The sequence below is a fragment of the Nyctibius grandis genome, chromosome 7, assembly GCF_013368605.1.
Source record: "Nyctibius grandis isolate bNycGra1 chromosome 7, bNycGra1.pri, whole genome shotgun sequence".
Lineage (NCBI taxonomy): Eukaryota > Metazoa > Chordata > Aves > Nyctibiiformes > Nyctibiidae > Nyctibius > Nyctibius grandis.
In genome coordinates this window covers 50,842,138-50,866,703 of record NC_090664.1, presented here as the reverse complement: position 1 = coordinate 50,866,703, position 24,566 = coordinate 50,842,138, and the positions used below count along the sequence as shown (strand labels likewise).

At 42.3% G+C, this 24,566-nt stretch overlaps 1 protein-coding gene across 1 annotated transcript in view; it reads right to left on the bottom strand.

The window, feature by feature from the left end:
• Window positions 1-15,048, bottom strand: part of PAXIP1 (PAX interacting protein 1) — a 36,648-nt gene extending 21,600 nt beyond the window's left edge. Inside the window, exons 1-5 of the mRNA XM_068404941.1 lie at window positions 14,883-15,048; window positions 9,290-9,424; window positions 7,290-7,333; window positions 2,361-2,424; window positions 1,244-1,357 (exon numbers count right to left, since the gene is read on the bottom strand). Of these exons, the coding sequence (XP_068261042.1) occupies window positions 1,244-1,357; window positions 2,361-2,424; window positions 7,290-7,333; window positions 9,290-9,424; window positions 14,883-14,969 (444 nt within the window). The 5' untranslated portion in view covers window positions 14,970-15,048. The remainder of the gene's footprint in view (window positions 1-1,243; window positions 1,358-2,360; window positions 2,425-7,289; window positions 7,334-9,289; window positions 9,425-14,882) is intronic.
• Window positions 15,049-24,566: the final 9,518 nt, after the last annotated feature.

Genomic DNA, 24,566 nt, shown 5'->3' with positions numbered 1-24,566 from the left:
GAGGAATGAGAGGCTGAAGAGCAGCCCCGCGGAAAGAGATCTGGGGGTTTGGGTTGATGGCAAGTTGAATATGAGTCAACAGTGTGCCCTGGCAGCCAAAAGGGACAACCATGTCCTGGAGTACACCAAGCACAGCATGGCTAGCCAGTCGAGGGAGGAGACTGTCCCACTCTGCACCGCACTGGCGTGGCCCCACCTCGAGTACTGTGTGCAGTTTTGGGCGCCTCAATTTATATAAGAAAGACATCAAACTATTCGAGCGTGTCCAGAGGAGGGCGACCAAGATGGTGAAAGGCACCCTGAGGGCAAGACTTATGAGGAGCAGCTGAGGTCACCTGGTTTGTTCAGCTTGGAGAAGGCTGAGGGGTAACCTCATCGCAGTCTACAACATCCTCAAGGGGAGCAGCAGAGGGGAAGGTGCTGATCTCCTCTCTCTGGTGACCAGCAATAGGACATGAGGGAATGGAATGAAGCTGTGTCAGGGGAAGTCCAGATTGGACATCATGAAAAGGTTCTTCACTGAGCGGGTGGTCAGTCACTGGAACAGGTTCCTCAGGGAAGTGGTCACGGCCCGAAGCCAGTCAGAGTTCAGGAGCATCTGGATGATGCTCTTAGTCACATGGTTTACTTTTAGGTAGTCCTGCGAGGAGCAGGGAGTTGGACTTGATCATCCCTATGGGTCCCTGGCAACTCCAGATATTCTATGATGGAAGTGATGTGAAGTATGAGTTGGACTGGAATGCTATGTACTGTTTATCCTACCATCTCCCTTTAAGAGGAACGACTCGAGGGATTTTGAGAGTTCTCTTTTCTTTAAGAAAAAAAAAAACAACTCCTGCTCTTTATTCTTCTCTCCCTTATAACATGGAAGGGCATTTTATGCAATTTTTCAATTTTGTCCATTTTTCTTCACTGATTCTGTATCTACAGATTTACAAATCACAATCACTAATGATTATGACATGTCAAAATTAGGTTAAGACAAACAGAATAAAATGCTTTATTCAACCAGAAATACAAATATCAATATGAAACTGGACATCTTTTCAATCAAACAGGCTTAAAGCCATGCAGAAAATAAATACGAACTGAACAGCTGCAATGCATAATTGTGTTGAATTTAGCTGTTCAAGACTAATGAACAGTCTCAAGAATTCTGACTTCAGGGAGATGGGAAAATTTTTGATTATTCAAAAGCAAATGAGAACTACAACAAGAAGAATTGTACATGTAAAACTCTTACCCCCTTTGGCTCAGGCACAATCAAATGAGTACACTTTTTATTGAGGTTCAGCTGGCAATTCCCACCATAAAAAGTAATCAAAGCCCACAGAGTACTTCGGTCTTCAGATGAAACCTAGAGGGAAGGTAAAAAAGCCTTTTAGTTCTATGCAACCAGCTGCCTTCTGCTTGGAGAATTTTAGTACAATCCATGGCATACCATTTACAAGTCTGGCTAATGTATTACCTACCACTTTTAAATACCAAATTAGCATGAAAGTTACAATGAAAAAAGGGTGACAAAGAGACGCAACAAGAAAAGACAATAAACAATTATTTTTAACCTGCACAGAGAAAAAGAAAACATTCTTCACTTCTGTAAAACTCAACACTAATATATCACCTTTCAAAAGAGAAAAAAGTTAGTCATCAAGCAAACAAGAATTATTTATCTTAAACAACCTGTTTAAATTCATTAAACAGAATTTTAATAAGTAGACCAAATTAATAGCCTGTGTAAACACATTAAGCGTTTATTTATAACAATTTATGTCACAGCGACATCCCCCTCCCCTGCCAAGAAAGCCATGTATTTAAGCCATTACCATTCAGAGTCAGTGACACTATTACAGGAAGTCTAAAGCACATATACACATATACTCCAATAGCACCTAGGGCCTTATCCTGTCCGTCTGCACACACACTGGTCACCACCAGGCTACCCACAGAGCTACTGAGCTGGCTATGAACACAAGCCACTGAAGCACCACCTTTCCACTTACTTTACTCACTGGCACTCTTGTTGAGGTTTCAGTGCATAAGCAGCTAAAACACATTCACTGAATATTGTGTTAATGCAGAAATAGAACAACAGGAGCAAAGACTTTATAGTGTAGTGTACTCTGCAATTTTGAATCACCATACAGCTGAATACAAGATAAATTATTGATTGAGTGTTCACAGCTTGAAATGTTCATGCCCCTATTTTCAGTAAAAAACTGTTTTAGGTGATAGTTTACCTAATATACACAAAAAAGTCATAGTACAACAGAAAAACTGGTATCTCTCCTCAAAAAAAAACCAAAGCATCACACACATATTGTACATTGGAGTAGACTGAAATATGGTTCACTTCTTACCTGAGAGAGACAGGCAGTGACTCCAAAAAAGATCTGACACGATTCTGGAGAAAAGCCATCTACACTGGAAAGCAGGTGTCAAGGATGCAAAATAATTTAAAAGAGAGTTTCCTGAGGGACATTAGAAGGAAATTAAATAGCATGCATAGTACTTCTCAGATATTACCAAGTATATGACCATTCAAATCTTTAAAAGCATGTTGTCTGTTTCCAAGTCAACTTCTATGCATCAGAAAAAAAACTGAGGTGCAAACTGGATCAGGACACCTCTGATATGACCAATTTTGGTAACATTAAAAACTTGCCTCTGCCCAGAATATCTCCCTCAGCCCATCTCAGGATGCGAAACACAGGAAGTTTAATTTATAGGAGTCAAGTCATTACCAAGAGCTTCCTTTCATTATCAAGTGTTTATCTTCCATGTTTAAAAATACAGGAGAATCTGAAGAAGAAACTTTTGCTACAGTCAGCAACAGACAATATAGAAGGAATATGATGCACAGGCAATTTGATAAAACAACTCAGACCAAGAAAAGTGTGTTTTGCTAAAACAAAAGCCAATAGCAGACACCTGTAGAAAGTTACAGTGCCTTTTTTGCATGTTTATTAAAAAAAGATGGCAATCTGGTGGATGACTTCATTTAAAACCAGTAAGAAACAAAAGCACAGTCTTAAGAAGAAAAGAAAAAAATGTTAGAAAGTAATACAGAAGCCAGAGGTTTCAAAAATGGCAAAGTCTGGTAACCAAATGGTAGAATTTTTGGTTGAAGACATCTTTTGGAACCTAATCTGCCCTTCACAATTTCACAAATAATGGAAAAGCAGAAACAGTTTCCTAGTACACAGCATGGTTATTAAGTCCACAAAAGGCACTGAACAACAAACACATCAAGGGATAAGCTCATGTATCAAGAAAAACAACAAACCAAACAAAGTATTAGACATATTATCTGCAAACAGTAGTAGGCAAGTCAGTATAAGCAAGTATCAAATCTTCCACAGCTAATTTTTTCCTACTGAGGTATAACCCTGTACTGGAAGTTGGCTAGGCAACACATAAGGGGGGCAGGGGGGGAAACCTAGGAGCTACTGTGAAACACAAAGTGAGAAAACATCACACCAGGATGCAAAAACAGAAACACAGCCTGAAACTAAGATGAAGTTTTCCCCATGCTTTCGAAATTCAACAAGGTCTCTGATAGCAATGCATGTTTGTTTTCAGATGCATGAAAGAGATAGATAAATGAAACAGTATGTGAAAAAGCACAGAGAGAATTTTTACAGACCTAGTAAATATGACTTATACAAGGAAATTGAAAGACCAGAATTGATGTATTTAAGTAGCTAAGACGACACATCTTCTAATCCTTTAGAGGCTGCCAAATGAAAAGACAAGTAATTTGTTCTCCCTGTTCAGAGTGGCTCAGATAAATGAAAACAGGGTTAGACTGCAGCATGGTAATGGGGTTAAACTCTAGCAACACAATAGTGAGGCACTGTAAGGTGACTGGGGAGACTATGAAATCTCCTCTGCAGGCCGGGCCTTGTGGAACTGGAAGGAGAATGGTCTGACAGAAGTGACCAGGGAAAGACAGACCAGCTGATTTCTGCAACGTCCCTCCCTTTTCTACACTTTCACATGATTATGTGTTTAAGATAGATGTACATCTTGTTGGAAAAAGTGACTACAGAAACAGATGCGTGTTGTGTCACAAGTACATACGGAGATTTTTGTAATGAAACAAAATTATTTTCCCATGCTGTTGAGAGATGCACCAGCAATACTAAAATTCTGCGACCCAGAAGAGGTCACACACAGCAAGCTGACAACAAAGCCCAGAGCACTTTAAAACTTCCCAATAAATTACTGCCGTTATCCAGAATACTCTAATAAGTTCAAGTCTGATGAACATCCTAACATCACTTTGTTGCTCAGTATATCATTTAAGGCAGAGATTCAGTACTGCATCTTTCAAAAGGGTACAGTTGTCTACTCCCTGCCTTGACATCTGCTCCTAGCACACAAAGCAGCAACAGCTCGGTATTTAACTTTTAAGAGGTCCATCAGTTTGACTGCAGCTTGCACTCTCTATAAAGAACAGGAGTGAAATAAACCCTCTTAGAACAGTTACAAGCAGCACAACAATAAGGTCCCAAGTGGGTCTGGAAAACAAAAAAGAGGGAATGTAACAAAACTAACTTTTTTTTTTTTGTTCCCAGCAACAAAAATTCAGAAGTGCTGTGACCCTCTTTCATCTGTACAAGACCATGGAAAAATAATCAATCCTTCCTCACTCTTGCTTTTGCTGCTATCAAGAGAATTAAGAAAGAAATCACCAGCCCTCTTTATGGCATTATAACTGAGGTTTTCACACACAAAAATGTATTTCCTTCTTCACGAAGGCTGCTTCCAGATTCATTTTTGTGTTCCTTCCCTTCAACTGCAGGTCAGACAGATTTTGCAAACATCAGTTAGCAGGGAACAGGCGAACACTCTGCCTTCTGAATTTCCCCCTGGTGAAAACAGTTTTCACAGTGGAATGTTAAAATGTATTTATAAGAAATAGGCAAAATTATTAAGCTTCTATATTGCATTAAATCTTTCTACATTAAACTTCACCTTTAACAACTGACAGGCAAATGCCCATCAAATAAGTACCGGAATTGGCAAGCAGACAGAAAATCTTTAAGGCTCTTATTAGATCCATCTATCTAACTGACAAAAGATCTTTCTAGGACTTGCTTCTTCAGTAAATTCAATGAAAATTTTGAGTATTTCATCTCCAAATTAAAACATAAACAAAAGACAAAAATGCAGAATCTCAAATTTCTGCCTAAACAGGGTCCAAAAACAATCAGTTGGAAAAAGTAAGCTATTCCCATTAACTACACTTTTTTCATTACGGTAGTACCTAAAACCCTAATGAAAGCCCGGATGCCACTGCACTAGAAGTCATAAAGAGACTGAAACAGAACAAAGTTAAGACTTAACAACCCATTTTAGTGAGCACTATAAGGCTCAGAATAAAATCTAAAACCACCACTTTCTAAGGACATGAAGTGCTAGAAAGAATAAAGTCAACAGTCCAAGGACACACTTATTGCTGACAGGTGTACAAACCTTCCTGCTTCCATGCAGCCCAAGAACATGATACTACTGAGACCTGGTCTTTTCATTTGGCCATTGCCATATACCCACAATAAAGACTTCCTGAGCAATAGCCATTCAGGGCTACATTCACACATTTATTGCTACAATTTAGTTATGAACTGCATCACTCAATGGTTTTATCTGTTGATTTCTCTTCTGGGAATGTAATAATGTCAGCTTTTAAAGCATCCTTCTAAAAACCCCTGGTTGCAGACAGAAGACCAATTTTCTAATAATGCAACTTCTCCATGTTAAAGAACAACACTAATAATGCAATGCTAGATTACTTAAACCTGGAAATGTAGCTAAATCCAAGCTATTTTATTATTTTTTCAACCAGTCCTCAGGAAGAGGGAGAAGGCTTATAGACGTGTGACATAAGCAACCGCACACTCCCATCCTAATGATGAAAGGATGAAAACACATTTATTTCCAGATGCAAAACACAAAAATCACCAGCCTAGATCACATCACAACAATCAATAACCATTTTTTTTTAATACAGGAGTAGCTCTGCTAATTTGGGTTTTACCATGTAATGTTCGGTGCATTTTTTCCACTTGGAATCCAAGTCACTCATGGAAAATTTTCTTCTGCTTTCTTCTGCTAGAAGACGTGTTTTACACTGCTGAATCCTATCTGACATGTTGATTATCATGCTCAAAACAGCTGCAAAGGCCTCACTGTATCATTTTATCTGATTAATTTAATGCTTCCTCTTCCTACAGCTTGCTCCCTGAGCTAAACTCACATGGGGAAGTAGAGAATCTACAGGCTATTTCCAAAATAGGCGAGACACAGCGAAATGCAAAGGTACATACCTTGAAATACTGGGTATAAAACGTAAATTCTGCACCACTAAAGCACATTAAGACCTGAATTCCCAATACGAACACCTGGATTCTTGCATCTACCACCTCTTGTTTTCCATTACAGACACGACCACCTGCTAGACTCATTCCAAAATGAGATCTCATGCCTGACAGCACACCTCCCTAGTCCTAGCATTGCTGCAGTCATCTGCTCATACCTGTACTGAAATGTATCGCTCTGCTTCAGCTTTTCCATTTACAGAAGCTTTATCATGAATGGTCTGACAAAAAGATGCATGAATTTTTTTCTCTAATAATAGCCACTGTCACCATTCCTATGATCCAAAGAAAAAAACTGAGGGGAACATAAATAAAGATGAAATAGTAATAACTGACAAGAAAAAGACGGAATATGCCATCCATATGCAAGAATATATGCTCCAAACAAGTTAAGAAACATAAATCTAGCCAAAGATGAAGAACAAGGATCTACGAAAGGCAAGGACAGACTATCCCCAAAATGGGAATGCTAACACTATCTGTTAATAAAGTGTTATTTATAATACAGTGTTGATGAGATTCCATATTTATCCCTTACTTTATTCTGCTTCTAGAAAAGGCAGAATAGGCCATTCTACTCTGAACCAACATTTGCCCACTTACTGCACTCCAGCATTTTTCCTGGATCCTCACAGTTAATTATCAACTTCCAGCTAAAATGTTTTGAGTCCATTTGATGACAGTTTTCTTGCAAGCGCCTATTAAGCATCCAAAATAGCCAGAGGGAGAGGAAAACTGAAGTAAGACAAAGAAGCTCCAAGCATGCTGCAATCTTGGCAAGGAAAACACATCCTACCAGTTTAAAAATTTAAGCTGTACATACTTGAAGCAGTCTTTAATCCCTCGATGGTATCTATTTTAACATGTTTCCTATAGAATTGAGTCAAATTTGAACTTAAAGGATACGGCAGAAGAGCTCCACAGCGAACAGACAAGATCACCCAGGAAGGCTGAAAAATAAAAACCACAAGACATTAAAAACCTTGGTCTGCATGTGTAAATGTGAATTACCTTCCAAGTTCACACTATAGCTAGTTTCAACATACATCTCCAAGCTTTCAGAGTCTAAGTGTTTCACAGATATTGTACTTACGCCTTTAGAAAAAAGACCGTTCTGATTTATTTGTAAGAGTTAATGGAAAGACTGCTCAAAGGTTGTGCAGCAATATGGCAGCAACACTTGTTTCTCTTGCCCTTCTACTGTGTCAGGAAAACCATTTACAGTATTTATTCATCCTCTCCCTTTTTTCAGTTTTCCGTGCTCTAAAAAAAATCCCCTACCTTACATTCATCACCAAGGAGTCAGGTACCATAACCTTATATAGAAAGAAGTTTCTAAATACACAGCGATGAGGGCTGCTAAGCACACAGGTGATGACCCCTAACTGACAGTATTCTGGGACAGTATTTCCCCCTCTGGGAGAGAGGGAGATGGTGGAGAAGGGAAGAGAAAGAGGACAGTGGTCCCAATACAGCATATAAGGAAGAAGGTGTAAAGACTGGCATCACGTTCAGTATGAAATGGCTTTTCTGCAAAATTCAAACAAGTATATTGTGGGAACTATGTATATGGTGTCCTAATTCTTGTTATTCTCTCTCTCTTAGAAAAAAGCATTAAAAAAAAAAGAACTAAAACCATCTAATTCATAACTCCTCAGTCCTCTGAAAAAAGACTGGGAGATTTTCCTCCCTCCAGTTTTTCTTATTCTCTATGGCTTTTCTCTCGATAACAAACTACCTTTGCCTCTGACTTCCATTCCCTTAATACTTAGTCTAATCTTCCTGATTACAGATCATGCTGTGATGGTTTCAGGTCAAACTAAGCGATGTTACTGAAAGACTTGTTCTTGTTTGGCAAATGAAAAAGTTTAGCTAGTAGCAGTTATAAAGAAAATTAAATTATTTAAGTAAATGGCATTAGAAAGCAGAAAGCACTGTCACGACCCTGACGTCTTTCCTTCATGTGAGAATCACAGCAGTGGTCTTGTTTCTAAGGTTAAAATTATGCCACAGAACACTTCAGAAACAGGAACTAAAAATTAATTGGCACACCCACTATAACCATAACGTCTCTAGCTAAGCATCTTTTATTTTCTGGGATTAATTCATACTTCTACACTGTCAGGTGAACTCTCATGATGTTAAGTTATCAAAATTCTCTACTACCATCTGCAAACACATGGAAAAAATAACCCAAAATCACGTACCCAAAGGTACTGGCAGTGAAATACTAGTGTTTTTTCTTCTAATCACGCTCATGACTTGCAGAGTCACAAGTTCACATTTTCAAACACGAAGTCCAGAATCTTTCACTGGAAAAATAACCCAGTATTGCAAGATAGTAACAAAATACCGGTAATTCCAGTATGAGTAAGAAAAAAAAAAAAACACAACCTAAAATTATGAGGAAAAAAAAAAATCTATTTTTCTACAAGCTCCTATTGTTTAAAATTAGCCTAGCACACATATACAGAATCAACAACATCATTTTGCACCTTGCCAGTTATGTGTGTGTAAAAAGACCTTCAGCAGTCTACTACTTAGTCTAAATTGAGGTTTTCCATTGCCAGAAGCTTATAAGAACTTTCGCATCAGAAACATTTCTGAAGTACAGCTAATACAACAGCAGCTCACAGATGACTGAAGGAAGAATCTGGAAAAAAACAAAATAAAACAAGCAAACAAAAAAAAAACCAAAACAAAAAAACAAACCACTGACAGATACAGAGCAAAAGAGAAAGGAGGTAACAGCATTGTCTATCAGTCAGGATAAAAGTTTGTGTAACAAGAACAAAAGATTTTTAAAGATATGTTTCATTTGGTCATCATCTAAACATCAATATTTTCTGTTATAGTAACGAAGGACCCACATCAGTACTTTGCAATATCACGGATGAGTCATTCACCTTTACCACAGGGAGATCAAAAACTTCACGAGATTCTCCAACTTCTGGATTGTCCCCATCTTCTGAAATAATATGGGAAGCCAGTGCATTGTAAGAAACTTCCTTTGCCTTCCCAGCTTTCAGAAGTTGAATAACCTAAACGCAAAAGAGAACAGGGAGAAGTCAACAATTTTTAGCACCTTTTATTTGAGAAAAAATGTTAATGCAAGAACACACTAACACACAACAGGAATGAATATGACCTTCTCTCTTGGTTGTCCTCCTGTAAGTGGCTGGCACTCTTTTTGAAGTTGCCAAATTCATCGCATTTAAAACCTGATTGCCAATGGTTTATACCTGTGCCATATTTTAATCATACAAGCTCAAGATTTACTTTCCAAAATACTTCAGGCTGAGGCAGAAATCTGGAAATTGTCAAAACTTCTCCAAAACATATATTCCTCAAAAAAAAATCTCAAAATAATTTTCTCTCATGCAGAGTAAGAAAACTGTTCCCCTCAGTGTTTGTTTTTGCATACGGTAGCTTTGGAAGCGTTTGAATATACTTTAAAAGAAGAACTTGAAGTTTAAAAAAGGTAAAAGAAAGGTAACATCATGACTGTACATTGCAGTCTTCATAGGAATTCTTCCAGATTTGGCCAGTTATTTAATTGGATAGAGAAAAAAAAAAAAGATGTTTATGCATTTTCTGTAAATGTTCATTTAACAGCTAAGAAAAGAATTCCAACTTCACCAAATGCGTTTGGTTCCAATATTTCTACATCCAATCAATATACCTCATCCAAGAGCATATGAGTATGTCTGAAGAAGCCATCCAGCTGCTCCGAAACAATGCAGCCAGACAGAAAAAGTGAGGAGAGAACATGTCTAATACCCCTTGGTATCAGAAGGATCTGCAAGCAAAAAACAGTTGTAACCACTGCCTTGAGAAGGGAAAACATTCTAACAAAGAGCTGATGTATTGAGAAAAGAAGCGATGGAGGACAGAGTGATTTATAGAAATAAAATCACTTTTATATTTTTATAGAAATAAGAAAGAAAAAAAGTAGGACACATGCCCTCTATGCTAGTACCTTAAACTGGAACTGAAATGTCTCAGAATCACAGAATCAATCAGGTTGGAAGAGACCTCAGGGATCATCGAGTCCAACCATTGCCCTGACACCACCATGTCAACTAGACCATGGCACTAAGTGCCATGTCCAGTCTTTTCTTAAACACATCCAGAGGTGGTCTCACTCCATTACTGTCCTCAGAAAATGCAAAACATCTCACAACTCATAAAGCACATCTTATACCTATTTTCGCAAGGCACATATAGAAGATGTTGGTTTAAGAGTTCAGCATTCTCTCAGCTCAGTTGTAGAGATGTGTGTGATGAATCCAGCCCTGCCCCCCAAAACGGAACTCACTTTTATTTGAATAAAAGTAATAGAGAAGGTAGTGGGGTGTGGAGGGAAGAGCAAAAAGTTTTAAAACAATAAGGTCTAGAGTTCAAATGTTAAAAATGTCAGTTAAGATTATTCTTTCCTTTTATTAGTTGGAAACGAATAGTTTCACTTCATAATGATTTTGCAGAACCAAAGTGGTCTGGTGTTCATCCTTGGAAACCTGCTAGGGACAGCTGTCTATCCCTCAAAGCCTGCTAGGGATGCTCCCTTCGTAACAGGACGCTCTCCCCACAACAGTGAACAGTAGAGAGCAAGGTACTGAATCCATCAAACAAAATATTAAGTAATTGGTCCTTAAGCAATTACTACCTACCCTGTACACTAAACAGGACAGAGAAAGCACTGAAAAAGAGATTCTTTAAACATGTGGTGTTAGGCTACTATAAAGCATCTGTGCTAAGCAGAAACATAAGGATGGAAAAGTCGCCACTCTGAGGAGACAATTTTGGCATTTCCTGACTGAAGTACTTGACTTTAAAACTCCACTTTTTTAAAAAAATCAACTTTTTTCTGCAGTGGATTAATATGTGATATTATCAAATTACAAAAGAATTACGCTAAAACAACCAAGAATATTGATCACAAGCTTGCTGTTCTTGCCGCCACAGTCAGGAACAGAAGAGAATGTTTCTATTTTACACACCAATCTCCTACATCACAGGATACCTTCCTGCATGAAATCCAGCTAACTGCAAGGTAACACAAGATGCTGTAATTCCAATGGGAAAAGCTAGACCAAAATAAAGCACTTTTAAAAACAGCAGATATTTAAGAACAGCTCCACCACACAAGCTCCTTGTCTCACACAGCTCTCCCTGAGTTACAAGCCCCGACCAAGTTTTTGTTTAAGGCAAGGCTAAGAACAAGAGTGAATGTAATGAAAACCGAGCACTCAAATCTGACAATACAAGAAAGAAGTTACAACTAATGAGCTAGCAGTATGAATTTTTTTTATATCAAAACGATGCTGCATTGAAGAGTCTGTGCAGAGTCTGCTCATGCAAAAAGTTACACTAGTTTCAGGCAGCAAGTCTGAACACTATAACTACAATAGATAATAACTTCATATGAATCTTTAAAGTGGCATGAAAAAGACTTTTCCTAATTTACCTCATGTCAACTTCAAAACTCCTCTCAGAACCCATGACTTCTTCCATTTAAGTAGCGCTTGGACTGAAAGTTGTATTGGCACAATTAAAGAACTTCACCTATACTAGTATCAACCATATACCTGTAACTAGAAAATAAAATGCTTAAAAGCCCCAACACGATCATTGTAAAAATCCTGCCCTTTAGGTGTTAGCTTAAATCCCTTAAGTGAAATTTCATTTTTAGGGGCATATAAATTTTACCTTTGTTCTCTCCCACTAAAATCTGTGTTGGACGAAACAAGAGGAAAAGTTCAAAACTAAGAAGTAAGACAACAGGCATAAAAAGAAATTAAAATAATAATAAACCAAGAGATAACCAGAAACCAAATATCCTGCTCAAAGTCCTTATGCTGCATTGCATTACTTTTTATCTTTCTGTATGAAATTCTGATTTTAAGTGGTGTTACCAAAGCACGATGGTTTGGGTTTACATCTTTTAGGAGAGCAGGAAAAGCATTTATTAAAAAAAAAATAACAGCTGACATCTACTCCTCACCCCCTGTAAGGTGTGAGCAGCCAAGTGCACATCCCAATGGAATGGATTTAAAATTGAGAGCCAGCAGCCCAATTCTCCCTCATCTACCAAAGAACATCCAGGCACAATTCCAGACTCTTGTTTATGCTACATATGTTTTAGTAGGTAGTGGGTATGCAGTTATTCACCTAGATTACTTTTTTTTTTGCTTACTCTTGCATTTGTTTTGATTGGAGTGCTCACTTGTGCTAGGCCTGGTTTAATATTTATCACAACAACCAGTTTTCCATGTAACCATTTGGAAAATTAAGCTGATCAAAGTGTGCTCCTCCCCAAAAGACGAAGGAGGAAACTTCTTTTCAAAATCATGCTAGCATCCATTTGTATATGAAGAAGTAAAAAGCGCCAAATGTATTTATCATTTTTATATTAGTGATAGAACAACATTTCACTGTAAGAACTGTTTTTAAAAGCTATTTGTGGAGTTCAATTTAGAATTTCTTCTTTCTGCCTCAGTTCAAAACACAACTGGTAAATGCTCCTCTTGTTCAGGTTGTTCCCAGGGCACCTGCAGAAGGGAGGACAAAGGCACCCACGAAGCGCTGGCCCCAAGCGCAGCACAACACACTTGATCTGACTCGGCGCCGCAACCCACCCCAGGCAGGACCCTGCCCTCCCCGGTGCCTCCTGCTCCCAAGGGCTCACCAGCGCAGGCACCAGCGCAGACAGGAGCGAGCCCCGGCCTCCAGCAAGTTGTTTCGGAAACCAGAGCACCAGAGGGAACAGTGTTTAGACAGGCCAGCCGGCCACAGAAGCAACTCAGGTGCACAGGACTCCGCAACTGGGGCATCGCTCATGATGCGGAAGCGGCTCAACAGCTTCCAGCACAACCTGATAGGGGAAGCGGTGCAGCCGCTTCTGTGCAGTGCTGTGCCTGACCTTACCAACCCCGCCACAGCCACCTTCGGTGCCTGACAGCAACCCAGAGCAGCCATCCACAAATAGAGGCGAATTTAGTGTACCTAATTTAGAGCAAATCAAAGCCTTCAGACAATGACACTAACTGCTAAGAAGAATTAAACAACATAAGAAAGAAAACCAGGTTGAGAGAAGGCTTGTTTACTCGCTCGATGGGATTGCCGCTGATTGTCTTGCTATGTCAACACAGAACTAACTACATGCCTTTTGGGACACTATTTATATGATAAATGATATACAAGAGTCCTATTGTTTTTTGCACTCCTCTTCATACACATAATAATATCGCTGCTATAGGTTTTCTTTAAATACAGGACTTCTTATTCAAGCTCTAACACATTGTCAAAAATTTTATATCTAAAGACCTTGGCATTTTTTCCTGCTCTTTCTTTTAGCATATAGTCTTTCTTCCTGCACTATTTCTTTTCACATATAATCCTATTCCTACGAATAAAAACCATCTCAGCAGGCCAGTGCTTACGTCTCAAGTTCACTGAAAGGCCTACAAGACTCAGCGAATGCCAGGACACGAGATTAAAGGAACCCAATGCTGAACAAAGATTCAACTGCAGCAACTACCACAGAAGTAAAGACTTTAATTTCAGCATAAAACATGTAGTAATCTGGACGAAGGTGCTGTCCTAAAGCTAGACATGGTACACTTCAAACACTTGTCTAATTGGACATGCCACAGAAACTTTTTTTAACCACCATCATGAGCAGGTGTTATTAACCGTAAGGCCAACTTCATCATGTAGGGTATTGCCAGCGCAGGCCAACCCTGTCACCCTGGGTGCTGCCCTAGGCCAGCGGGCTGGACCATCAGCTGTCAGCACCTTCTGCTCCCTGCCTCTGTATCAGGGCAGCGAGAACACGGCGATGACACCTTCAACCACACCAGCACCTCTGTGCACCCAACGGGCCTGAAAGGTCCCGGCGCTGGCACCGGAGCCACGGGCGTGCTGGGACGTGCCCACCCCGTGGGGCTCACGCCGAGGCGGGTGGGGAGCGGGCTGGCAGGCACGTCCGTGCGGGGAGCGGGGAGTCAGCCGAGCCTTCCTTCGCGCAGCCTCCGCGCGCCCGGAGCGGCCTGCCACTGTCCCCGTCCTGAACAGCCGCGGGGCGGGGACGGCACGGCCCCGCGGGCGGCGGGAGGGGCGGCAGGCAGAGCCGCTGCCCCGCTGCCCGCCCGGCCCGGCCCGTGACAGGAAGTCCCTTCGCCCGCCCCTCCTCCGCTCCGGCGGCCGCCGGGCCTGCGCGCCCGGGCCGCGGGCTCCCATGGCGGCTGGCGGCGGGTGGCGCCGCGCTGCCCGCGGCACGGCCGGTTCCCCGCCCCCCCCCCCCCATCAACACCCCCTGAAGCGCGCGCTCCCCCCCCTCCTGCCCCGCGCGCCTTCCCCGGCGGCGCGTGAGCCTCGAGCCCGCCCGGGAAGTGTCGGGGGGGGGAAGGATCTGGGCGATCCCACAGTGCCCCCCCGGTGGGGGGGGGAGGGAGGAAGGAGCTGAGGGAAGGGGCGAGGGGGAGGGTGACCCGGTACCTTGGGGTCGATGTCTCCCACCACGAAGAACTTGACATCTTTGAACATCTCCTCCGGGACTTTCAGCTCCTCCTCGTCCGCCGACATGGTGCCGGCCGCCAGCACCGCGCGCCCTCCCCGGTACCCCCCGCGCTCACCGTGGGGAGCTGCCGGGGCCCGGGTCTCCCGTCCCCTCCCCCCACCGAACTGCCGAACCGCGCGAGCAAGGCGCGCGCTGCGGGACACACCATCCCCCACCGGGACGCAGGGGGGGTGGAAGGGGGAGGGGAGAGCCGCCCGGACAAAGCGGCTCCCCCCGCCCGATCAGCCACCCCCGCTGCCGCAGGATAGCGCCCGCTCCTGATCCACGGGCGCTATCTCCGCTCCTCCCCCTCTCTCCGAACCGGACCGGCAGCCAGCATCCGGGTCCGAAGCACCCCCCCCGTACCGAACGCAATGGACTCGCCCCGAACGACAGAGGCGGGCAGCGGGGATACCCGGCCCCGCCCATTGGCAAAGAGGCGAGGGAAGGGGGGAGGGGAGCGCACTGCCCGCAGCCCCGCCCCTCAGGGCCGCCCCAGGCCCCGCCCCGCCGCCCCAGGCCCCGCCCCCCGTTCCCACCTTGCGGGCGACGAGGAGCACGAGCGTCGCGGGTCGCCTCAGCCGCCCCGGCTCCGCCTCGCCTCCGTCCGCACCCCGCGGGCGGGCACCTCGGCGGGCGAAGAGGCCCTCGCAGGGCCGAGGGGAACCGTGGTGATGGCTGGCGGCCCTCCAGGTCCCCCCGAGTCCTGGTCACTGAGCTGGGCCTTGCACGGCGCTGAGGGCCTGAGCGTGGCCGGAGCCCCGCTCCCCATACAGCCACGGTGACAGTGGAGCCGAGGCCTGTGGTACTCCCCTTTTCTTCACTATTCCAGGCTGTCATCTCTGTCCATGTGGGGAAATCGAGCAATAGCCAGTGACTCAACCACTGCAAGTGGTGATGGACAATATCCCATACACGCCGTACACAAGCTACAACATTTTGCATTTTCCAGTTTCAAACCATTTTTTCAATTCATCAAGAACCTTTCAAAATTCAAACCTTTCAAAAAACACCTAAACGTTAGCCCTTCCAGCTGGGAGTGTCTGCAAAGCCAGCAAGCATAATACGTGTTCCAGCATCCAACTCATTAATGAACATACTGACTACTACCAAAATCAGACATTGTCCCTCAAAAGCCTGCTCAAAGCGTCCTTCTATGTTGACAGTAAACCATTCAAACCTAGAGGGGGACGTACCTTGCCTAACTTTAGATAACTGATCAGAAAACTGAAATAATCACTTTAAATGACCTCTATAGTCAACAGAGAGAAATGAGCACTTTCAGAGCCTGATTCATCTGGCATATTTTAAACATCCATGCATTGTCAGATAAATCTTGCCCCCGCACTATGCTTTCCAAAGGAATTTTGAACCCCTCATAATGCTTTTATGTGGACAATATTTCCCTCCCATATTTAAGAGCGATGTTACAAGATGGCATCAAAAGGCTTACTGAAATAAAAACACATGACACTTACAGTTTGTCTCCCTATCTACAAGGCCTTCATACTTTCCCAGGAAAAAAAAATCAGGTTTATTTAACCTGACTTATTCTTGAAAAAGACCTGGTAGAAACTATTAATTTCTTTATACGAAATTTATTATTTATCCAATATTTTGGGCGGAGTTAAAGTTAATTTTGTAGTATCCAAGTTCCTAACTTCCTTTTCTTCCTTTTTCAAGGAAGGAACTTCATCTGCCTTTCTTCTGGTCTCCTGGATCTCCACATGACATCTACCCCTTTGTACTCCATCTATGTAAGAAATACCCAACCTATTACCTTTTCTTTTCCTGCTCCAGAAAGAGAGCTTACCCTTTGCTTGCAGGTTTTATTATATTGCCCCCCCAATTACAATTTACTTTTTTTAGTGAAAACCAAGGTGAGAAGTTCTTAAACTTCTATGATACACTTTTTTCATAGTGCAGGGAAAAAAGTAGAAATAACCATCTGCTTTTAAATCTGTTTATCCCTTTCATCCAATAATTCATATGCTCATCTCACTTTCTAATAAGTCTTGTTTAGGGTCATTTTCTTCTGCCCCGAGTATTTCCGGGACACTCTTTGAAAAACACTTCTCTGAGCCTCGCCTTCCTTCATAGCCGCTGTCCAGGCCCCCAAGTCCAGCTTTGCTTTCTTTGTTCCATAATTTTCACTCTTTCCAACTCCATTTTTGATCCATTTTGACTTCTTCCCACTAAACTAGAACTACTTTGACCAAAATCTTCATTCAACTGCAGCAAAATACTTTTCTTATTCTTCTTGATCTGTCAGATATCATTGACACTATTGCTTCCTGAGTTTCCTTTCCTTTTGGATTTCAGCACTTGTAATTCTCACCTCTTTTCTTTCATAAATATCGCTGTCTCTCAGGTTTCTGTTCCACATTTGTCTCTGAGTTCTTTTCTCTTCATGTCATTCATTACTTGGCTTCATCTTCTTTCTCAGTGTGACTGCTAAATTGCCCCTTTTCACAAGAGTACTTTCCTTACACCTAATCTCATATGCTATTGCATATTCCTACTCCACACAAAGAAAACCAAAGTGATTTGTCCTCTTGATTTCTCTGCTCAGCCTGTTTTCTTTGTTACCCTAATGAGTTCCCCTGGCCTTCCTATCCTTTGGATTTACCATAGCCACGTTACTTTTAGTTCTTCATACAATTCCAAGATCCCAGCTATTTCAAATCAGGCACTATGCTAATACTGACAAAGCAGTATAATGCGAACAACCAGCACACTTTGAATGTGATTTTTAACAATAATGCCCCTTCCCATATCCTTCAGCTGAAATTGTGCTATTTCAGCATCAGGTGGGGCCACTTTGGATATTCTGTTTGTTCTGCTAGTCAAATCAGAAGAATATGACATAAATTTGGTATTTTAAATCCCAACAATTTGAAAATTCTCTACAATATATCTTATATTAGAAATACAAGATTAAATACTGAAATTCATTGCAAAAGCAGTTTTCCACAAAAAGATACCCATTAATAAGGTGCCCACCTTAACCAGAATTGTTGTTTTTGACTAATTATGACAAAAATCCAAGAATAAAGTTTAATTCCATCCACTGTATGGAAGTGTAATGCAATGTGGGGGGAAAAAAAAAAAAAAAAGAGGTTAAGAATTAACTAAAATAGCTTTACCAGAAGAAATTTGTTTTATAAATTCAGTCCCAGAAAGCAAAGATAAAGTTGTTGAAGCCCTGACCTGGGATGTGGGACATGGACATTTAGGTCTGTCCTTCTCTTCCTGCATGGAGTAAAAGCAGCTTCACTGAGGCACAAGGTAGGAATGGCCACTCGATGCCTACATCCTCTGTATGTTCTTTAACCACGGAGCTTTTGATAAAAATGGGAAGAATGAGACCATCATATCCTTCTTCTACCAAATGAACAAGCCCTGAAAGCAGCTCCTGAACAGAGCCCCATAGCTGGGCTTGGTGAATGAAGAAGGAATTGGAAAATCTTGCCTGAGCTCGAGTAGGTGTCAGGTCAGCAACCAGCTGTGTGGCACAGCCAAAGCAAAGGCATTTCTGTATGTGCCGTGAAACAATGCGCAGCAACAGGTCTACAGAAAATTTGCCCAGTAGAAGTTTAGACACCTGACAGTTTTAGTTGCCCCTGAGAAGTAGTTTTGTAAATCTCAGTATTGGATTTTGGCTCACATAGAGCGGGTGTTGTATTATCAGCAGTAATACTAATCTTCTCACACAGAAGTATCTTTTTTTTATCCACAGTTTTGTTGGCTTCAAGATGGCCACTCCCAGGAGCGAAGACTACTCACACGATTCACAAATTCTTCCCCCTAATTATAGAATCATAGAATCAGAGAGTCGTTTTGTTTGCAAAGGATCTTTTAAGATCATCAAGTCCAACCTCCTTCTAAATAAGCAGTAGAATTAAATTAATGAACCTATTTTTTACTTCTTTATGTATTTCATGAGTCACCTGTCAACAAGTTATTTAAATTCTAGTAATTAGACTATTTCTAACAAAAATGAATAGCTCCAATTTCTGCATCGTGTGTGTGATCTACTTTACGAACCATAAGAACAGAAAACTAGATTTAAAAAGTATGTTATTGAACAGGAAAAATATCCCCTGTATTTTCCAGAAGTAAATGCTGGGTTCTGCTCACAGATCAGCACACATAACGGCATCAAATCAGTGGGCTGGTCCCACTGCTTAGTCATAGCAAGGTGTAGAACAAGGTGCTCACCTGTATCTAGCCTTAGTATGGATTTATTTATGAGATAAACTCATCTGCATGAGCTCAGAGCGACAATGGCAGGAGGGGGAGCCCAAAGAATACCCTGCCAGGCTGCCCCCAGGCCCATCCCAGGGGCCATCAAAGGCCCATCTGCACCAGCCAGAGGAGCACAGGGGCACACTGGTAGGTGGGAACCCAAACCAAGGTACCACCACCTTGTCCGGGCCCCTCCCGGGGCCATCCCAGCAGAGCCGTCAGCCCCTGATCAAGCTGGACCAGGCGGTGAATAGGTGAAGTGGCCCAGGAGCAGAGGGGGTGAGTGGGTGTCCAAGGGCCAGCTCTGGGTGTGAGAGCACCTGTGTATCTCTAAGGGCAAGAGCACAAGGGGGTCACCTATGGGACCTGAGAAGTCCTGGCCAACTGTGTGTGTGTGACACTCTGTACCACTAACTGGAGTAGGGCTGCAGCCTCGGGGCTCCTATGACCAGATGCCAGCAACTGGGGAGACTGGGATCGAGGGGCCAGCCACTGGGCTGGCTGAGTGTCTGAGAGCAGCCGCTGGAGGGATCTACCTTGTAGATGTATATATATATATGTATTATCACTAGTGAACTTCCATACTGTCCAGCCAGAGGTGGAGCAGGATAAGGCCATTGGTGCTGTCCATGTTGGTGTGAGTGCTCCGAGTGTGTCTGTGATGTGTGCAGCTGGCCATGTATACATGTACATATGTGGTGTATATGTGTGCTTCTGTGTGTGCGCCGGCTGGGGAAACACGTTGAGCCTCGCTGCTGCTTGGACCTGGAGACACGGAGCAGCAGTGGCCTTGTCTCTCTTGGGCTGTTGGATCCTGAATGGTATCTTTTCTTCTAACAGTATTCATTCTCCCCATTCATTTCATCCTCTTTCAGAAGGGTCTGCAGATGTTCCCCGTCACATCGCTGGACTTGTGCCCATCACGTAATGCAGGATGCTCAGTCACACGGTGGCATGCTCGTGTGTCAAGCCAAGTGACTGTTGGTAGGTCTGATCACCACACACAGGGATGAGATTAGTTCAAAGGAACTTGACTCTTGCAGAAGTGCTGAACACATGGCAGAACCTTAATCTACCCAAGAAACATCCAAGACTGGACTCTTACTTTAAGTACAGTCTTTGCTCTGATGCAGCCACAACAGTGTAATTGCATGGGAGTAACTGCCCGCAGAGATCAATTATGGAATCATAGAATGGTTTTGGTTGGAAAGGACCTTTAAGATCATCAAGTCCAACCGTTAACCCAGCACTGCCAAGTCCACCACTAAACTATGTCCCTTAGCACCACATCTACTCATCTTTTAAATACCTCCAGGGATGGTGACTCCACCACTTCCCTGGGCAGCCTGTTCCAATGCTTGATAACCCATTCCATGAAGAAATTTTTCCTGATATCCAACCTAAACCTCCCCTGGTGCAACTTGAGGCCATTTACTCTTGTCCTATCGCTTGTTACCTGGGAGAAGAGACCAACACCCGCCTCGCTACAACCTCCTTTCAGGTAGTTGTAGAGAGCGATAAGGTCTCCCGTCAGCCCCCTTTTTCTCCAGGCTAAACAACCCCAATTCCCTCAGCCGCTCCTCATCAGACTTCTGCTCTTAATACAAGTTCATTTCTGGGCTTAGCTACTCCAGTGAAGAGACTGAACACAGATTGTGCACATTGCCGTAGTCCACAATGATCTGAACAGCACCTTAGCTGTACTATAAACACACCGAGCACAGTATCTAATATGTCTTCACTATGAGAGTTCTGTACACAGAAGTTTATGACCATGTTTCCACAAAAGCTGTAAAGCAATGTTTATTTTGCAGCGGGTATTGCTTGAACATAGTGAAAACCCATGGAGTTGACAAGACTTGTGCAGACAATTAGTCTTTGCTTACATAAATGCCTTATTTGTGTGCACAAATGATTATATGAAAAATTCATATGCACCTACAAAATCATATTTAGGCATAACTGCTTGTGCAAAAACAACAGTTTGATTTTTTTCTTGCAGTTAATTAAATTCAGAGCTTAGATTAAATTGTATATTTGTTTTACTCCAGTGAGCAGAAGGCTTCCCGAGTCCTTTGTTAATAATACATACTCGTTTGGTAGCAGCTGGCTCTCTAGATATTAATTTTCCAATAAACTGTATCTTCACAAAGTCCTCAGTTTTTTACAGAAAGCTGATGATAAGTTTCAATGTGTCTGGAAAGTTACTGAGAAGTCACAGAAAGCATGCTTCCTGCATTATCACCATACTGATTTCTTAACACAAATAAGAATGTGTTTTTATAATCTGAACTGAACTATGCAAAACAGGTACATAGAGGGCTCTGCTTTGGCTTGAACCATCTAAGCATTTTTCCTCTTTCCTTCAGTGGGACTATTTGCAATGGCAAATATGATTTATAATTGAAAACCTTCTTTTTATTCATATGGCAACACTGAATCCTAAAAGGCTCTCTTGGAACTGATAGTTTCATTCTCTTCCAGTTCCAGAACTGCACTGAGAATGCCTTGTCATTTGCTTGACAGTTTTCTTTTTTAATATAAGAGTTACAAAATGTTGCAAGTGCCAAGTAACAAGGTGTACCTTTGCTAGAACTCTGCATGAATGGGCAGGGGAGGAGAACTCTCTCATTAGCACATGTAAGGGCATTTTTTATCAGAAGTGAGAGGTAATAGTAAAAGAGGAGATACAGTCCTTTCTATTACCTGCTAAGGAATGTGTCTGGCATATTGGCCCACAGGGAAGGGTGAATGAGATGTTGTGTGTCGCACTGCAAGGATAAAAAAACAGCCCTAAGCTTCAGCTGGGTGTGCTTTTACCAAAATATAGCTAGCAGGATGGTACACGGTGTAATTGCACTAGTTACACCTGTCTAAAGCCACTCCTGCTCCAAGATCTTCTCCAACCAGTGTAACATAGCATCACACTGTTACCGGGCTTGCTTGAATTTGGTCTACTGAGAGGGCTGCATAGTAGTTTTTAGCTAATTAAGGAATTAATTGCGCAGACTGATGCAGGGCTCTTCAAAACTGCAAAGTCTCCACACATACAGCTGAAAGGAGCTGCCAGCATGGATGGGGAGAGCAGGAGGAGCCCCTTGTTAATCCCTCTCCTTTAAATCTTCCAGTGATAACATCTGCAGAACCTTCCTGATACCTTGTTCTTGTGTTGTAAAAATTCCTTATGGTTAGACAGTCTTCCCTAATATCTGATCTAAACCTTCTGTTCTGTAAATGAGGCTGATTCTTTCTATCTTTCCCTCAGACTACCAATAACCCTCTCCATATAAATTGTCTAGATACATACATACTTTTTTATATACATATGCAAGAAAAAATATATAAAATATGTATAATACTTTATTAATGAGTTCTGGACCTGATTGTAGTGCACCAGGAAAGAAGAATGCAAGTCCTCCCAGTGCCCTGGGTAAGAATCAATAATCTGCCACAAACAAAATGTGATGCTATAAATTATAGGCTCTATTCTTTGCATCTCAGGAGAAGGCTTTGCTTCTGCTCCTACTAAGGTACCTACCAATTTCTGTATATTTTCTGAGTTTGAGAAAAAATGTTTGTGAATCGTGGTGGGTAATTATCCCTATAGCCCTTCTTTGTAGCTTGTCAAGATTTCCTTCATTTACAGGATTTCCATTTGGGTAAATTAGTATCAGCCAAACAATGGAGAATGAAATTTTCCTTTAAGCCTGGGCTTTCATCTATTCATTGAAAAAAAGTTAATGGAACCTGAAGTTACTAAAGTGAGTTTTTCTAGAAAGGAACAAACTTGGCATTATTTGTGTCAAATCTTTCTTAAGCGATTCAAAGGATGCTGACACTTTTATTTATTTTTACATTATTAATGCACAAATGCAGAAAAAGGCAACTGAAGTTGGTGGAATTCCAGACTGTGTTTCAGAACAGTGTGAAGAGTGAGTCCGGGTACTTCTCTGAGATGATCTCCATTATTCACTTAAGGCTTTGTGTTTATGAGTACAGTAAAAATCCTAAATTCATGCTGATAAAACCTTTACATCACATTGCTTTCTTTCTGTGTCTTGTCCAGAAAGTTAAATGTATGTTTTACTCATCTGGGAAGAGGAACAGACAGGAGATGCTTGCCTGAGGATGTGCCATCCCATCACAGCTGTGCTATTCTGCTGGCTCGCTGCTGCTGCTAAGAGGGGCAGGTTTCCTCCCTTCCTTGCATGGCAGCCTGGTTGGTTGGTTGGTTGTTTTTTGCCATACTTCTGTTGCTCCTCTTGAACAGGTTGTGACTCTGATCTCACCAACATGAAGCCAAACTCACTGAAAGCGAAACATCTGGTTTAGTTCCTTGAGCCAGTTCAGCCTGGACTTATGTAAGGCCTGAAGCAGAGTGAAGGAGAGATCCATGCTGCTGAGGTGGGAGGAGTTGTCTGCTGCTAACTTAGCTCCTCCAACCTGCAATTTCACTTCAGTTGACTTAAACCACCCCAAAACCTCCCCTGGTTCTGGTCGCTCATTTTTGCCTCTGCACTTTTTTCGGCACTACACTCACACAAAAGTTTCAGTGCCTCGGGGGTGACCCACGCTGGTCTTGCTGAGAACAGCCTAATACAAATGGTTGGGTTTCCCACAGGTCATTTTCCTGATTCACCTCCCGGTGCTGGCTCAGCACAGGCAGTGACTCAGGGTTGAGCTCCACGAGCTCACCTGGCTGCCTGTGTCGCCAGAGAAATTCCTATGTAGCCATGGGGTCTTAGTGCTAAAACCAGTGAACAATATTTCTGCCAGGAAACTTTCCATAAATTCACAGCAACCCCATCGTCTTCAGAGCAGTTCCTCCAACTTACAGAGTGTAAGGCCAGAAGGTCACTTAGGTTAACCTTTCACATGGAGCACTGGGAGCAGAATTGATCCCATCATTTTTATCTACAAACAGCCTCGGTCTGGGAGTATATTTTTGCTTTACAACCTTCCCAAATGCTGAAGCTTAGAGCAACATCTTCAGGGTAGATGAAAGACATGTGCCTGCATGTCCTTAAACACAGACACAGAGGTATACATACTTACCTGCCTGTGGTATGGTATAAAAAGAGAAGCTGATTGCATGTCACACATTTCTGGTTGCAGCTTTGGGAGGCTCCTAGTCCTTACACGTGGATGGTACTGTACTATGCAGACAAGTAGTTATTGTTGCCAGGCTGGACTACCACTTTCTTTTTCTGTGGAAGGAACCTGATTTCTATTTCTCACATATTTTCAAATGAAACAAAGAACTTACATTGACATCCTTGAAAAATATGTTCTGACAGCATTCTGGTAACAGCTTTGGGGCCAGAAGAAAGCAGTCGATCTGCTCAGCCTTTCTCATAATTTGCCCTTAAATTTCA